This window comes from Lepisma saccharinum, chromosome 6 (assembly GCF_977018435.1).
Source record: "Lepisma saccharinum chromosome 6, izLepSacc3.1, whole genome shotgun sequence".
In the NCBI taxonomy this organism is placed as follows: domain Eukaryota; kingdom Metazoa; phylum Arthropoda; class Insecta; order Zygentoma; family Lepismatidae; genus Lepisma; species Lepisma saccharinum.
In genome coordinates, this window is record NC_139234.1 from 50,198,617 (window position 1) to 50,215,078 (window position 16,462).

The following is a 16,462-nucleotide window of genomic DNA, read 5'->3' on the forward strand; positions in this document are numbered from 1 at the left end:
AAGTAAGTAATGTTATTTTTTGTACCGTTAACTATGACAAGGATGTGACTGTTGTTGATTTAAAAATACTACAATTTGGTTGAGATGCGACACAAGTACAGAAAATTTTGGGACACAGTGTGTGTGTGTGTGTGTATGTACTAATGTAGCAAAACAACAGTTTAAAATTTTTGAATGTAATGGCCTTGCAATGGAACAAGGCAACAGTGAACAGCCCAATTGTTTAAAACCATAAATTATGAACACAACAATAATTCTGCAATTTTTAGAAATGTAAATTGTCCATACCATTGTGTGTTACATACACATTAAAATTTCTCGCTAGGTATATAAAAAAGCTTTCTTATACAAAACATTTTTATTTTATATCAGCTGAATAACAACAATATTCATATATTATACAAGACTTATATTTCAGAATACACCATAACCTTTCAACTAACGTCCTTCTTAATTTGATCATACACAATTAGACTTCACAATAGTTTCTTGTTCCAAGTTATGTGCTATCACAAACACCAGGCTATGTTTACAATGTGCAGAACAATGAGGCAAAAAAAAAAAAAAATTAACAATGGCAATAACAACTGAAGAAACGAGTCTTTGTATTAAAGCATCTCTTTCATCACTTTGCAAAAGACTTTACAACAAATTTTCAATAAAATAAAAGACACTATCTTGCATTCAAGCACACTGAAATTACTACAAAGTTTATGGTATAACATGGAATATTAAATGTAAAAACTAATGGCTTATCTGTCTTCCAGCAACTTGTCCCTCATTATTACTGCATCATCAAATTTCACCATGTATGTTGTTCCCTTATGCCAATGTGCTGTCACTTTTGCAGGCTGAAGAAGAAAAAGTTTGTCAAATACATTGCAAGCATGATAGTTTTATAATGTAGTTTTGTATACATAAATAATGATGTGTCGCTTTTACAGCACATAAAATATATCAAGGTGAACACACATAAAATACTTTTGTAGTTTATTCTTGTTCATTATTTTGAACAGTGCTGAATATACAAATTTAATTTAAAATTGCATGGAAAACTAGAAAGGTTAGAAGGTTAGGGAATTTGTTTTGCCAAAATGAATCATAGTCCTGATATACACATACTGGCACACAATGTGAAGGATCTAAAGTGTAATCGACCAAAGAACAAGCTTCAAGAAATTCAGACTTTTCGCCTCCAGATGTGGGAGTTTCTAGGGGAAAAAAGCGATGTTGCCACATGACTGATTTTTGTCCAGTCATACACGACACCTCATGCACTCTTTGCTCACAGTTCATGGAGAGGCAGAGAATAAGAGACCCATTTGCTTGCTTGCTACCCAGCGGCTTAGCCTCGCCTTTGCCACTTGTTTCGAAAACTTTTCCTGCCAGGCATAAGTTTGGCAAAGCAGAATACCACAAGAATGTCTCCTCACCATGGCAACTGGATGAAGCCGATTGGTTCAAGGGTTCATGTAACCCTCCCTGGCTTTCAACAGAAAAAACAAAAATAGAATTTCAAGTTGGTTATTTGGTCGATCAGGCTTTTATTTTTGACCCTGCACCAAAATTTTCACACAATTATGACCAGTTAATGCATCCTCTACCATAAGCTACTTTATAGACCAGAAAGACATGCTTTGATGTTGAATTACTTATTTTTTTGTAGTTAAATTTTATCTGTTTTGTGTTGACTGACCATAATGTTTAAATTGATAAAGGCAAAAGCACATGCATTTACTTACAAAGCCACATCCCTCGAGTACAGCTTCAATGATTCCTGCTGTGAATGCTGCACAGTTCAAATTTCCTTTATCTTTAGGCATGGAAATAAACCTATTCACGAGGGGTTCCTTTTCAATGATGTAATAGGTTCTTTCATCATCATTAGCATGTTCTAGTTTGTCAGCTTCCTTCCCAAATAATGACTGAAATAATAATATTCACATTATTAATCAAGGAAATACATATTCAAATTACCACTAAATAATAGTATGTGCCAGAACAACAATAAAACACTACAAGAGATTTTATAAAATTATTCACTAGCAAATATTTAGGTATCGAAAAACATATAGTTCAAATTATGGTTGAAATGAGCTAAAAATATTAAAGTTATATTTTTTCTCACAAAGGAGGGTAAAAAATAACAGGATTCTAGGTGGATGGCTAAATATTGTGTTTCTTCAATATAGTAAAAACTTAAATTTGTATCAGCACTCTTATTTTAGAAATTTTAGTGTATTAATTTATTATAAATAGATGATCATTAGAAGTGCCTTTTTATATTGATTAAGTGCTTTAAGTCCACTTATGCACAGTAAGGCTAATCGAGACTGGACCTGCAGTTTAAAGTGGGATCCGAACCACTATGTGCCTTCATCAGGTATCGAACCCAGGACCCCCTGATTACAAGGCTACATTTTGGGATGGAGAATGTTATTGACTACCTATATTTTAACATGGTAGATGGGGAAATATACATTATCAGCATAAATTAATAGTGCATAATACGGCAGAGTTTTCTCTACACATATAGGAGGAATATCGGGGGCAGCCCCTCCCCCCTCACAGTCTTGATCTCGACCATTTTTGGACATGATGTGATCAGCACAACGTTCCAGCTACCTTCACTTCCTAGGGTTGCCCCAAGGTACCCATTTATTTGTGGCAGGGTGAGCCACTGAACAAGGGGTACGATAAGCAAAACAACCCCCCCCCCCCTTACTTATACAGAATGAAAATCGATTACACAGTTTCACACCGTCTTTTGCCTATTACAATACCTTTACCAATTGACGTGACTAATGTACAATTTACTGCTAAAGCGAAGCAAATGCAAAAGCAAACCTATTTTTGCTTAAGTGCATAACTTATTTTTGTTGACATTGAGTTTCAATAAATTTAAAATTTCCTGCTCTTCCATTGATAATTTTGTACAATAAAATTTTCTCGTGGATTTCTCTTCTAGTAGAATGTATTATACTCAATTTTTTCTAGCAATTTTATATGTAATATCTATCTGTATGACGATACAAGGCGACGATGCTACCACTGCGTCATCGGGGAGGCCCTAATCTAATGATTGACTTTACTGTTGGGTGAAGAACAGCTATGGCTGCAGATCTGAAACACTCCACCAATAAGGGAATGGTCCTAGCTTCAGAAAACTGGGCATTGTTTCTCAACAAGGCAAAGTATGTCGCATAACTCAGCCAACTCTCTGATCTCAGACGGCGATTCCTGTCTCAACTCTTCTTGGAAGGTCTGTAGGCGAGAACGGTATCTTTGAGAGAAGCAATCCTTCATACCAATGAGGACTCGATCTAGCACAGTAAAGTATGCCGCTCGTGATTCCTCTTGCCTTGTACTGATATTTTCTATTAAGGGGTTGTTGTAGCATACATTGACCTGGTGTTTGCACTTTGAAGGAAGAAGAATTCCATGTTTTTTGCATTCAGCCATGGAACCTTCATATATTGTCTTGAAGTGATCAACTGATCTAAGGTTTTGGATGGTGTTTTCCAGAGCTTCAACACCTCCTAGATCCTAGAGCACTGTCCATATTCGTGTCAAGTCTTTGGAACGAGACGTTAAGTGTATTGATGACATTCAGGACGGGTCTCAAAAGACGAATCCACAGAATTAAGTCAAATGACTGGATGTTGAAGAGCAGTCCTTTAGCCTGAGCAGAAACCTTGTCATCTTCTGAGTTGTCCTGAAGATCCTTAAGGGCTTGAATCACCAGAGGAAATTTTTCTGTTATGATGTTCTCCGCTTCTGACCGACAGGACTATCTTGTATAGCTGAGTTTTAACTTAACTTCCTTAACTTCAAGTCGACTTCCCCATACCATCCTTTAATTTCCACTCTACTTCACTGTCTATATGTGTCTCGCCCACAGCGCTAGAAGCAGGATTGACGGACCACTGGTTTGATAACTGAAATCTCTTAGAAAATATAATACTCACGAAAACAAATTGTGCCTGAAATTATTTTAGTTACGTTTTCCCTTACTACTTGTCAACTTCAATGTCCCCTCAGAATATCATTCAAATATTACATTACGACCCGTCGACTAGATGACCTATAGCGCTCATCACTATTGTATATGTCAATTCTCAAAGATTTCCTCCCATCGCTTGATTTACATTTTCTTATTTTACAGGGCGCAAACCACAAAGTGACATCCCCTTAGCGAGGAACTGACAGTGTTATGATACAACCACGCAATTTTATTTAAATTTACGAACAAGTGTAAAAGCATTAATCATTTCTTAATCGGTCATCATCCCCTCACCGGTTATGCAACTGGATGTACAAAATCGCAAGTTTATAAGAAACAGGTTATATGCTCGGTGAGCATTCAACACCACTTCCTGAAAAATAATATCAAGATTATCACATGTTCAGATATTATCCACACTGTACATGCAGGAGTTTAGGAACGACTACCAATGGACAAGAGTGTACAAGATACAAATTACTATGTTTATTATTTTTGTACTTAGCACAGGGACATTAATGAAAGTTTACCTGAGTTCTTTGACAAATAAAACGTTTCACAAGAATCCTACTCTTTTTGTTTTGTCAATATTGTTTTAAGAAAATACTCAAAATACCTGTTATGTTATTATATTTTGTAAATAATTTGTGTGCCGGCACCTACAACACTCTTGAGTGGACTGTGGTTGAAGACCCAACACTCAACTGTCAATTGCAGTTCTACTATGTTTGCTATTTCTAAAGATTTACACAAGAGTGTACACGTTTGCAAAATCATAAGAGCATAGACATTGTGTTGACCCTTCACAATGGCCACAACGATTAATTATTCATTGATAATACCATTGATATTTATTTATAATCAAAGTATGTTATCTTACACAACCATTATTCTTAACTTCACTGTATGCGGTTTATTTGCATGACACCTATGTACTCGAGTGTGGCTGTTCACAAACTTATAAAAATGTTATTATGTATTCGCCTCTATATCTAGGCAGAAACCATCACAAGAGTATTAACTTTGTGCTGACCTTTTACACAGGTCACAACAATTATGTGTTGATAGATAATATTGATATCTATTTATGTTCAATATCTGTTATCTTACTCTACCATTATTTGCAAATTATTAGCATTATACTTATGAACTCGAGTGTACGTGTTCACAAAATTATAGAAACGTTATTTCGCATTCGCCTCTTTACATGGGCAATATTAAACTACCTTTACATAATAAAATTATTGATAATCTGTATCAAATAATTCCTATCACTTTTTTCAAGTTTAATATCGTTTTTCCTCAGTAACTACACGAAGAAATCCTATGCTTTCTCGGATATGGACGCCGATCAAACCTTCCTACATGTTACATTCTGCACTCAAAATTCCCTTGATGCATTTATATATATCTCAAATAATCTAATTTCGACCCTTAAACAACCCCTAGCCATCTCTCGGAAGCTCATCAAACTAATCAGATTTCAATTTTCGCAATAGCCGGTAATCTTACGCCATCTAGCATTCCTTTACACCGCGCAGGCAAATAAAATTCGAATGTACTTTCTACGGAACACGTAAGACAAATTCATCATATTTGCATAACTAAAATGGGAGTACATATGACTCATCATACCCCCCCCCCCCCCCCGGAGCCGCTGGTGGGGTCAGTTGTAGTTGAAGGCTTGGATAAGAGTTCAAAGTCCACTTTATGCTCAGATAGGCTAATTGGGACTGAACAGTTTAAAGTAGAATCTGAAGGCTAATTGGGACTGAAAAGTTTAAAGTAGAATCTGAAACACTATCAACCCTGGGACTTCTTGAATACAAGGTAACAGCATTACCACTACACCATTGGGGAGACCCCTCCACATATAATACAGGCTCAACATGTTTGTGGCATCATAACAAATGAAGAGAACAACAATCTTTTTTAAAGTACTGTATAAATATTCAAGAAAAACTAAACACACATGAGAAACCTTACCTTCCACAGTGTAGATTTGATGAACAACAAGATATTCAGCAATTTCACTTCTCTTTTACAATTTCTTTCTCTAACAAACAGAATATCAATTATTCGTATTCCAACCTGATGACCCATATCAGAGAGCCTGCAATAAAATAAAACAGAAATCGGTATGGGCTTAAATGACCATAGTTAACAATATCGAAAATTACTTTCACTGCATAAATCGTTGCAGAATTTATGCCAATTTTTTTTAATAAAAAGTGGGGTGTGACTATTACGCGAAGCTTTTTTTTTACTGTACCGGTATTACAGATACTTTAAAAAAAAATCATTCATTAGTAAACTTTCTTTATTGCAAGATTAGGATGCACGGAATACTCGTGAATATACGTTAAAATTGAATACAGTCCAAATTGATGCACATCATTTCCTCATGACAGTTTAGCGAGAGCATTTTTCCGGTCTGAAAAAGAGTTAGCATGATTATGCAGTGAAATGCCGTGAATCACAGCTATTTTGGTATTCCAATGTAATTATTTGAATATTTTAAAGCAAAACTAGTCAATTGAACAACTTTAGTTGTTACTATTTCAAGAATTGTTATTCAAAGTGATGTCAGCTCAGCCATAATATTTTAAATCTGATTTCTAACCACATATACCACAGACATTAACAATGATTGTGTTGGAGTTATCAGTAGAAACAAATTTTCATCTCCAGTTTCCATGTCTCAAATGACACTTTTTCTGGGGTTAAGATTTTTTCTTTTTAAAGCCTGACTCCTATCATGACTTCCATAATATCTGAATTTCATTTAAGTTCATGAAAAATCTTACATATTTTATATCCCCATTAGAGTGCTGCTGCAAGAGGATTTCACTCAAGTGCATAATGCTCGAACAGGCAAAACAAGCAGTATACACTCGAAGGCCAATAGTACAGTTATCAGTGTAATTTGTCTGTGGTAGTGGGCCCTTAAATATAGATTATGGACTGAAAGGCCCTGTGAAATTGAAACTTGAGTGAACATAGTCATCATCTCCATGTTAAAATGTAGTTTAGTCATAGTCAATCTTACCAACATACAGTGATATATGAAAATGAAATAAATGATTGTGAGCTGAAACTACCAGGGTGGATATATGTATCTAAGATTACTGTCACATTAAAAAATTGAATTACATATTCCATTTTACACGCTCGAGGGTGGGAGACTCAGAACAAGTACGAGCGAGCGAAAGTGGTCCCATGCAGAACTCTAATCCCCATTATAAGTGCACCTAAAAACCATGGACGTCTGCGGCATATTTTCCAGGAAGGGGAGCAGGGGGCAAAGGAGATTTTTCTACCATAATAATGTTACTCCCTCAAAGATCACTCATTCAGTTTGAAGTAATTATGTTCCTACAAAACCTTTTAATAATTAAGACATATTACTCTGATTGAAATAAAGTACTATGTGAAATATGTAATTTTAGGTTGACAACCATTATCCAAGGGGGTGCAGCCCACTTACCCCCTTTCAGATGTCCATGTTAAAAACTAAAGACTGTTAAACTAACTACATTGTACTTATATTACTTGTATTATACCAGATGCCTTCTGAGCTGGTGGCTAAAAAGCATCCTTCTTTTTTCCATGTCCCATAGTAAACTTTGGCTGAAGACACCTCATGTTGTCAAATCTATCATGAGCACATAGTTTCCTTCCCCCCACAGTTGTAAATACAAAGTTTGCTAAAGAACCCTGTTTCAAATGGATCTTCATGAGCACAGGGGAAAATAGTAGCCAAATGACCTAGGCTCAATTTATTGGGGCGAACACTGCAACAAGTGATATTTGGCAACATTTCTTTGGGGAAGGCAACGATGTTCCTCGAATGTTCACACTGCAACTGATATTGACACCCTCTCCAGTGCACAACATACCCTCAAGGATAGCTGACAGAAAGAAATAGCACCCAAGGTCACCTGCCAGTAATTTGGGCATTTAGTGTAGCAGTGTACTCAAATTTGTTTCACATACACTTTCTTAAAATAAATATTTACTTGCATTCCCTAATGATGAATATTTAAACTATGGTTTCAAGCTTATTGCCAATTAATACAATTAGAACTACACTGTCAGCCCCTGTGGAATGGTTAGCACAATGTGCAATGAAGGCTATGCTTCTACATTCATATCTTCAGCTGTGAATCTTTATTTCTTCCCTAATTTATCCTCATTTTGTCACACTTAACATAGAAAATTGAATATATACCAGGTGGTTATAAATAAAGTGACTGTGTTCAGAGTGGTACAGCATGGGCTGTAATGAGAGTAGCAGTCTGAAACTTCGTAGATATGCTAATGAAGCAATGCGCTCGCGAATTATGCAAAAAAAAAAAAGTTCCAATTCTTGCCACCAGGGTAAAAAATGGTGCTGTAAGCAGTCAAAACTTGGTATAATTTAAGGAAAAACACTATAAATCGCAGAAAACAATACTCTTTGTAATAAAATATCGTTACAATTTCACTATTCGAATTACATGAACATTACTAAAGGAAAAAGCAACAAGCGTCACCAACCACAACCAGGGACCTCACACAATGGTTAGGCAATGTCACCGACTTTGACGTCAGAGTTACGGAAAATTCCACGTTTTGACTGCTTACAGTGCCATTTTTTACCCTGGTGGCGAGAATTGAAACTATTTTTTTTGCAAAATTCGCGAGCGCATTGCTTCATTAGCATATCTACGAAGTTTCAGACTGCTACTCTCATTACAGTCCGTGCTGTACCACTCTGAACACCGTCACTTTAATTATAACCACCTGGTATATATATATATATATATAAAACAACTCATCCTTACTTAGTTTGCAGTTCTGGAACAGTATATACTCTATTTTGGCAATACTGGACTAGCTCAGAAAACAAAAGAGCAAAGCAACTAAGGCTGACTTCTCCTTTTCCTCTACTCAAAGACTTGTCCAATATGCTTGTCCGTGGACGAACAGCAGAAATGGTTATGCTCATTTTTCTGCAGATTCCTAAAAGTATACAGAAAACAATAATGTTGATTTTTCATCAAAACCATGAAACAAAATTATACATACATACACTATGTTTATAATTAGGCATCTAATTAGTCTCCAACCATTAAAATACTGCCAAGCATTCTTTACTTGTTTCAACTCACAAAATAGCCACGTCTTTAACAGCATTAAACCACATAAACTTCCCTTCTTAAATTTAATATACCGGGTCCTCGATAAATCCATCCATCCTTTATTTTTACACCTTTTTGATTTTGTTACTGAAGACATAGTTCTTGACAGTTTACAAATAATATATATACGTTTTTATACATTTCAATCATGACAAATAGAATATGGTGTGTGTGAGAAATATATTTATGAACAAAGTAACAAAATCTGTATTGAATGAGACGTAGTGCGGAATGGTGTGAATGCAGTGCATGGTAAATAAACAGTGCGGAATAGTGTGAATGAAGCTACCAGGAGGATTATTTTTACAGTGACCAAGCCTCTACTGTATCCTGATTTGTAGGGGGGTCAACTCCAAAAAACTGATACCAGAGTTCTCCCACTCAGTGTTGTTGATGTTCAATTATTGGATACTGAATGATCATGTGCATCCTGTTATCCCAATGTATACTACATTGTTTCTGAATGGTTGAGTGATCTCACTGATGTTTCCCACATGCAACTATCAGTTCTGTTTGAATTATTTCCTATTTCACCATTGTGTCTAACAGTAAATGATGAGTACCATGTTTCATAATGTCTAATAATTCTCCTAGGTGTTTAGATTTGTGCTCTATGTCCTTGCATTGAACTTCGTTTTGGAAATTTCTTCAACTCCTCAATAGCCCTTGTTTCTCATGCATGGTGAACACATTGAGTCCCATTTCTGCTGGTTGTCAAGACCAGGCTCTCCTACAGAGGCGTGGCGTGCATGTAACCGGTGTTACCGCAGGTAACAGAAAATGTAAAGAAATTAAAAAGTTTTTTCTTAATAAAATAACAACATTGTTAAATAAGTTAACAGAGTTGAGTGTATATTGCAGAGGACTTTTTTTCTGCAGCCGACAAAAGTGAAGAGACAGGCCGTTCCGCTACCCTCAAGAGGCAATAGGAGGAAAGGGTGCCAATGCAAGGGAACAGCGGGGAAAAACTTGAGGAGGCAAGTGTGCTACGGAGTTATTCATATGCCTGTTTAGGGGCCCTGTTGCCGCTGTGGCCTACAGGATCAGCAAGTGTTGTCATATTGGATTTCCAGAAAAGAGCTAAATCCCGCCTAAAACGGGGATACTATTTCTCTGAAGCAACAAGAGCTAGACTGCAGAGCCAAAGCTGGATTTAACAACAACTGAAACCGTTTACGTAATAGACGAAAAGATAAGTATGTGATGCGATTCGTAATTTGTACAAACTTTGCTCCAAAAAAACTAAGTTGGCAACAGTAGAACGTACATCTGGACTTCCCTTCCACAGCTGGAGGAGGGGAATTCTGTCGTCTGCTCACCACAGAAACGTCAAACTGACCCGAATGTGTGGTTCTTCTTCTCCTTTCCACCTCTTTGCAAAGAAACAGATGGTTGACAAGGCTCGACTACTATTCACTGGATTTTCATGGTAACTCTCTCATGAGTGGTCTTTCTAGGAGTGATTGTGGCTAAATAAATCACTGAACAGATTGCTTAAAAAAAAAAAAAAAATCCAGATCAAAGGCATTTTTTGGGGGTAGGGTGGAGATGATAACGTCTGATGACCGTGACTGGTAACACTTTTGAAAAAGTCACGCCACGCCACTGCTCTCCTACTATTATTTTCAAGTAGCTTCCCCAGATGTCCTCAGGATGCTGGATCAACACAGACATTTTTTGAAGTCCCATTGGAGATTGAACCCAGGACTGTTAAAAGCAAAAGTGCTAATCATTGGACTACACAGGATCACAACCCACAAATTGTACACATGACTTCATGCACATAACCCCTTCCAAGTTAGACAGTTAAAATGACAAAGAAAAAAATCCAATTTCTACAAAGATACGCCAATCGAGACTAAATCTGCAATTCAAAGTGGGATCAACCAATGTGAATTGAACCAGAACCAACTTAATTACAATACCAGTAACAGTTCTGAATGTTAAATGATTTTTTTTTGTCAGTTTGATAGGAGTATTGGGAAATGCTTTAGAATATTGGAAACCATTATGGAAGTAAGTTCAAAGCTTGTATAAACTAATTAGCACAATTAAAAGCTTCACTAAGTATTAGTTACCGGAGAAATTATGGTTTGAAAAGTAGTTTATGTGAGCATTCGAGGTTTGCAGGTAGCAGCCGTTCTTGATTTCTGGTCGTTTCAGACACAGATTTTTATGCAAGGCTCGAAAGGGGTTTCCTGGTTGTGACCAGGTGTTGGATGAATGTAGGAATGTTTTATAATGCTAAGAGGACTAAACCCAACCCACCTAACTTAACAATGAAAGCATTTAGTGGTTATTAATGCTAAGAGCCAGAAAACTGACCTGCCTAACCTAATAACAAAGCATCTAGCGACATAATACCCCTTCATGCCCCAACCGCACGTGAAGTAGGTGGTAGCAGCACTCTGTATCCAAGTCGACATTAAACGAATGGCTGCTCGCAAACTATCACATAGCAATGTATGGAAGGGAAAAATTGTTCCTCAGACAAGATGCAGTAAGTAATCACTATGACTCTGAATTATGTTTTAACAGGCATAAATACAAATGGTAACAGTTTCATACATCGGAGACACATTTCTTCAATTTTACACAAGAAACAACTTACAGAAATGAGTTTCTCCAAGGTTTACAACGTTCGTCGAGGTATTTTGTTTCATCGTGGAATATATTTGACCGGGAAATCGTGTATTTTTCAAGAGAAATATTTCCCCGACGCACAATTGGCATTGCTTTCATTTGCTTGCCCTACGATAACCGGATGCTGCGTACAATTGATGACGTAAGTCCGTCAGTGTTTCAACCCCCCCCCCCCTTTTATTTACTATGCTTGCCTAACGTAACTAAACCTAACCTTATATGAAATGGTTTGTGGGGCTATCGGTCAGTTACCATGCATAATGGTTCGTGGGGTTATCAGTCAGCTACCCATGCATAATGTATAATTTCCACCAGTGACGAACACGATAGTAGGTATTTTTCGGTGAAGAAGCTTGAAACACTGCATATCCACAAAGTGAGTCAAGATATGCCCGCCAAGCGGAGAGGAATAAAAAAAAAAGCACTCAGAATGTGAAAAATTGAGTTTGTTTTCGTGTAAAAAGCATAAGGGCACCTTGAACTACGTTCCGCAATACACAATTGGTAAGTACGAACCATGCGAAATACAAAATATGCGATTTTAATGTGTCTCCGATCTATGAAACTGGTAAAGCCATTAAACAATCTGAACTTGGGCCACAATGGCAAATCTACAAAACATTGAAACAATGACACAACTGTACCGACAAAATAATAATAATAATCGAAACTCACTGGTATCAATAACCCTCTATTACACAATTTGATTCGATCCTTGCTTCTTACTAAATACTGTAGGTGTCTCCACGACTACTGTCACACTATCTTTCCCACCCGTCATGATATAATGCTTTCATTCTCATCGTACATTATCAATGCAGTTCATACGAAGATTAATTCGCTCAAGTTCGTGTTAATTATTTCTTAAAACATAAACCTAAACTGCAATTTTGCTTTCAACCTTCGTTTTACTGTTATCACAACTGTCATACACACAGCAGAACAGATGCACAAAGACACAGATCCCTTCGTCATCGTCCTATTTCCGGCGGTTCTTTCAGAAAAGAAGAAAACGAAGAAAAGTGTTTACGAATACTGATGTCGTGATGCTTGAAGAGAATAATATTTAATTTTATATAAAATTATAAAGTATTGGATGTTAGTCAGAAGGTGCGTTAAATTTTATATAATATATTAGGACACACAGAGTGTATCGGTCGATAAGATAAGTAATTCGTAATTAAGGTGTTGAAGACTGATAAAAGATTGACACGGATAAGAGGTCAGCTGTTTCCATCTCAATTTGGTGTACGGAAAACATTATCCAACCAATTAATTGTAAACGGTGTTTTACCATACAAATGTATTTAAATGTACATGGTTGAAATGCGTCGGTATGCATACGTATTGTATTTTTAAGGTAAATAACATGCTGTGCAGAGCATGTTGCATGTGCAGTGGTAGAGCAGCCACAGGCTGAACTTCGCCCATGAATAAAGAAATTCTAATTCTAATTCTAATTTTGACGCCATGGATATCAAATACCCAACCTAATAACAAATGCAAATGGATCAAAAAATATATAAGTATATCGTTTGGTAAGGAGGACAGAACTGGACCCAAGTTCTGATTAATTAATTACCGAAGTAACAACTAAAGTACTAAGGCAATCAAACTGCTGAACAATTTACTGCACTTTTAATTTGCTGCAGTCTCAAGTTTTCCACATGGAAATACTAAGGTAATCAAACTTAAGCACCTGTCTATTAACAAAGGAGATTTAGGTAACACTTTACTATACTGGAGACGGATTTCTTCAAATTTACAGGAGAAAGTACTTACGCATATCATTTTCTGTAGCGTTGTTGATGTTCGGGAATGTAGTTTTGATCCATTTTAATGCAAATGCATGTAGTTTTCTACGAAAATCTATTTCCGGCATGCTATTGCTGCTGCCGCCATTTGCTTTCTGCACGAGAGCACAATACGCACTATTGCTGCTGCTACAACATGACGTGTCAAGGATGCGTCGTGAAGTTGTTGCCGGGTGTGGAAGATGCCGTGGAATTTGTAATTCCGATGTTGTCCGTATATGCTAAATTGAACGAAAGGAGTGCTAATGGAACCTAACCTAACAGGCCTAACCTAACCTAGTAGGCATACCTCGTCCCCGTGATGGTTCGTGGGGCTATCGTATGTAAGAAATAGACATTATTTTCGTTAGAAATCCATTATTTCACCTAAAGAAATGTTCTGCAACGCAGAATAGTACATTAGCAATGTAAAAAATTGCGAAATAAATCATTGATAGGTGTCTCCAGTATAGTAAAGTAGTACCGAGATTTATATTTCATATTGGAAAGAAATGTAAATCAACCAATCACTGAAAATTTGAATCAAAGCCAATGCTATAAGAAATGCAACTTGCAAGAAAGGTTGGGTTAAGACACTAAATTTAAGTTATTACATAAATTAACGGAGCGATTCCTGATACCGGGAATTTCTCCATTTTGTTTGAAATTCGGCATACTCACTAATTTTGGCCCCCTAATCACGAATCTGCAGTTAAAATTTGGTGCTTACATTTGGAAATAGCAAAATAATCTAAATTAAGTTCTTATTTCTACACCCTCGATTTCCAAATTTCCCACCGATTCCAGGCTCCGCCCCTGAGGTAATTGGCCTACCGCCCCCAACCGCTAACGTGGCCCCGCCTCCCTGGCTTTTTCTATACAGTCCCTATTAAAGGCATGTTAGAAATTGGCAGGATTCACCTGCCCCCAAATAAGTGCCTAATTTTAAGTGCAGATTCGTGATTACGAGGCCCAAATTTCAAACAAATTGGATAAATTCCCTGTATTGTTAAATTTTACCAAATTAACTTCAGCTTATATAATGTGTACATATTGCTGAATTCTGTTTTTTTAATTGTATGAAAATAAATTGTTCTTTGATTTCTTCTTCTTTTTCTTTAGATTGATAATCCTTGTTAAGAAATCTAGTTCACGATGAGTGGAGAAGGTTCAGGGGAAGATACCGAATGTTGCATCATGGATAGTAAACCAGTTATAACATGTAAGTTTTACTTAGTAGTTTTGGTGAAGAATATGGTGCTCTTGACCCTCTGTACCCCCTAGAGAAAGTGAAATATATTGTATGGTTTATGAAGATTTTGTTGTTTATGAACGTTTTCAGTTGATTTTAGATCTCGAAAATGTGTTAATGTGAAGTACATATGTTACCTTAGGATGTTACTTTACCATGTAGCAAAACACCCCTAAGGCTTCGTGCAAGTGAATATAGCACCCAAAACGACATTTTACAACAGCAGCTATAATTTTACATGGTTAGGTTACGATTGCTAGGTTTGATACTGATGGTTATTTCCAACGTCTTCTTTCGCTATTTTAGTGTACATACAAACAGTTGTTATTAACAGAAAGTGGCAAACATACTCTGAAATTGCAGGTTTTTACTCACGCGGGCCATACTTTGGGATCAAATATCTCCGTTATTTGTGTTTTCCTAATGCTGGAACCAATTTTATATTAAGTAAAACATTGAATTCTGTAGATAAAACAGAAATTAAACGTAATTGTCGAGGGGTTACAGTTGGTGAACGGCCCCAAGAATATATATAATCCTAAGCAACATTGACATGTTATCAACTTAATTTATATGTTACAGAAGTAATTCCACTTAAAATTATCATTTAGCCTAGTAATGTAATGACTACGATGGGTCCGGTACATGAGTTATTGGATGAGTCTGTTATATGCAACTTCCACCTCCCTTGAATTTTCAAAAAAAAGGTCTACACATAAATGTTAAGTGTTTAGTATGATATCAGAAGGTTTTGGAGTGTGCAAACGTATATTTACAACATTATGGAAGGTTCTTCGTAAACAGACACTCACCAAACCATGGAAACTGCAGATGGCACAAGCTTTGAAATTAAATGACAAAATTGTACGCCATAATTTCTTTGTGGATGTGGTAAACAAACATGTAGAATGCCGTAAATGGGATTCTTTATAACGTATGCAAAATTTGAGAGTTTTCCTATCCATTGATGCCTAACTTGTTCTTCTGTCACAAATAGTTTCTTGTTAATAAATACTTAAAGCTGTTTCATTCATTCATAATTACCTGTATATTACAATAGGTGTACAAAATAAGTTTGTAATATCCTATCGTCAATGTTACTTCACATATTGGACATGTCATTTCCCCCATTTGGCACTAATTTACTATTCCACAAACAGATTTCTTCATTTTTACACAAGAAACTACTTACGGTAATAAGTTCCTGTAGCATTGTCTAACATCTGGAAGGCGTTTTCTGTCATGTGGGAATGTATCATAGCGGAAATTCATTATTTTTGTTGAAAATTAATTCTCCGACGTACAATAGCCTTTGGCGTGTACACCTCCGTAGATTTTCGTGCTTGTGTTTTGTCGATTGCAGGGTTTCCAACCACGCCATTGTTTCCCGAAAAGATGACGTGTTGTGGATGCATGGAAGATCCACTGGATTTTGTAATTGGGTACTTGAAAAATGGGTAGCCCCACGAACCATTTCCGGCAAGGTTAGGTTAGGTTTGGGAAGCATAGTTAAAATTTTGTTTGTAAAATAATAAGAAGCTTTTAAAAAAATCCACTTGAGTATTTTTTGGGTTACGAAGGTTGGAAA

The 16,462-nt window shown here is 36.5% G+C and overlaps 2 protein-coding genes across 2 annotated transcripts in view; one reads left to right on the forward strand and one right to left on the reverse strand.

Annotated features, from left to right (window-relative positions):
- Window positions 1–562: 562 nt before the first annotated feature.
- On the reverse strand, window positions 563–12,788 carry Trs31 (trafficking protein particle complex subunit 31). The gene is made up of 5 exons (XM_083123865.1): window positions 12,505–12,788; window positions 8,830–9,007; window positions 5,990–6,116; window positions 1,743–1,925; window positions 563–851 (listed from the first exon to the last, which is right to left on the reverse strand). The coding sequence occupies exons 2-5, from the start codon at window positions 8,991–8,993 to the stop codon at window positions 753–755; spliced, it is 573 nt and encodes a 190-aa protein (XP_082979991.1). The 5' UTR covers window positions 8,994–9,007; window positions 12,505–12,788; the 3' UTR covers window positions 563–752.
- A 57-nt stretch (window positions 12,789–12,845) lies between these two features.
- Window positions 12,846–16,462, forward strand: part of SIDL (SIDL trafficking protein particle complex subunit 10) — a 69,260-nt gene continuing 65,643 nt past the window's right edge. The window contains exons 1-2 of the mRNA XM_083123862.1: window positions 12,846–12,939; window positions 14,745–14,844. Coding sequence (XP_082979988.1) covers window positions 14,778–14,844 — 67 coding nt within the window. The 5' untranslated portion in view covers window positions 12,846–12,939; window positions 14,745–14,777. The remainder of the gene's footprint in view (window positions 12,940–14,744; window positions 14,845–16,462) is intronic.

Coding starts and splice junctions, on each gene's coding strand:
- Trs31 (XM_083123865.1), bottom strand. CDS start 8,993: ATGAGCATAACCATTTCTGCTGTTCGTCCACGGACAAGCATATTGGAC. Junction 6,117..8,829: donor GTTCCAGAACTGCAAACTAA/GTAAGGATGAGT, acceptor ATTTTATTGCAG/GCTCTCTGATATGGGTCATC. Junction 852..1,742: donor TACTCGAGGGATGTGGCTTT/GTAAGTAAATGC, acceptor TTTCTTCTTCAG/CCTGCAAAAGTGACAGCACA.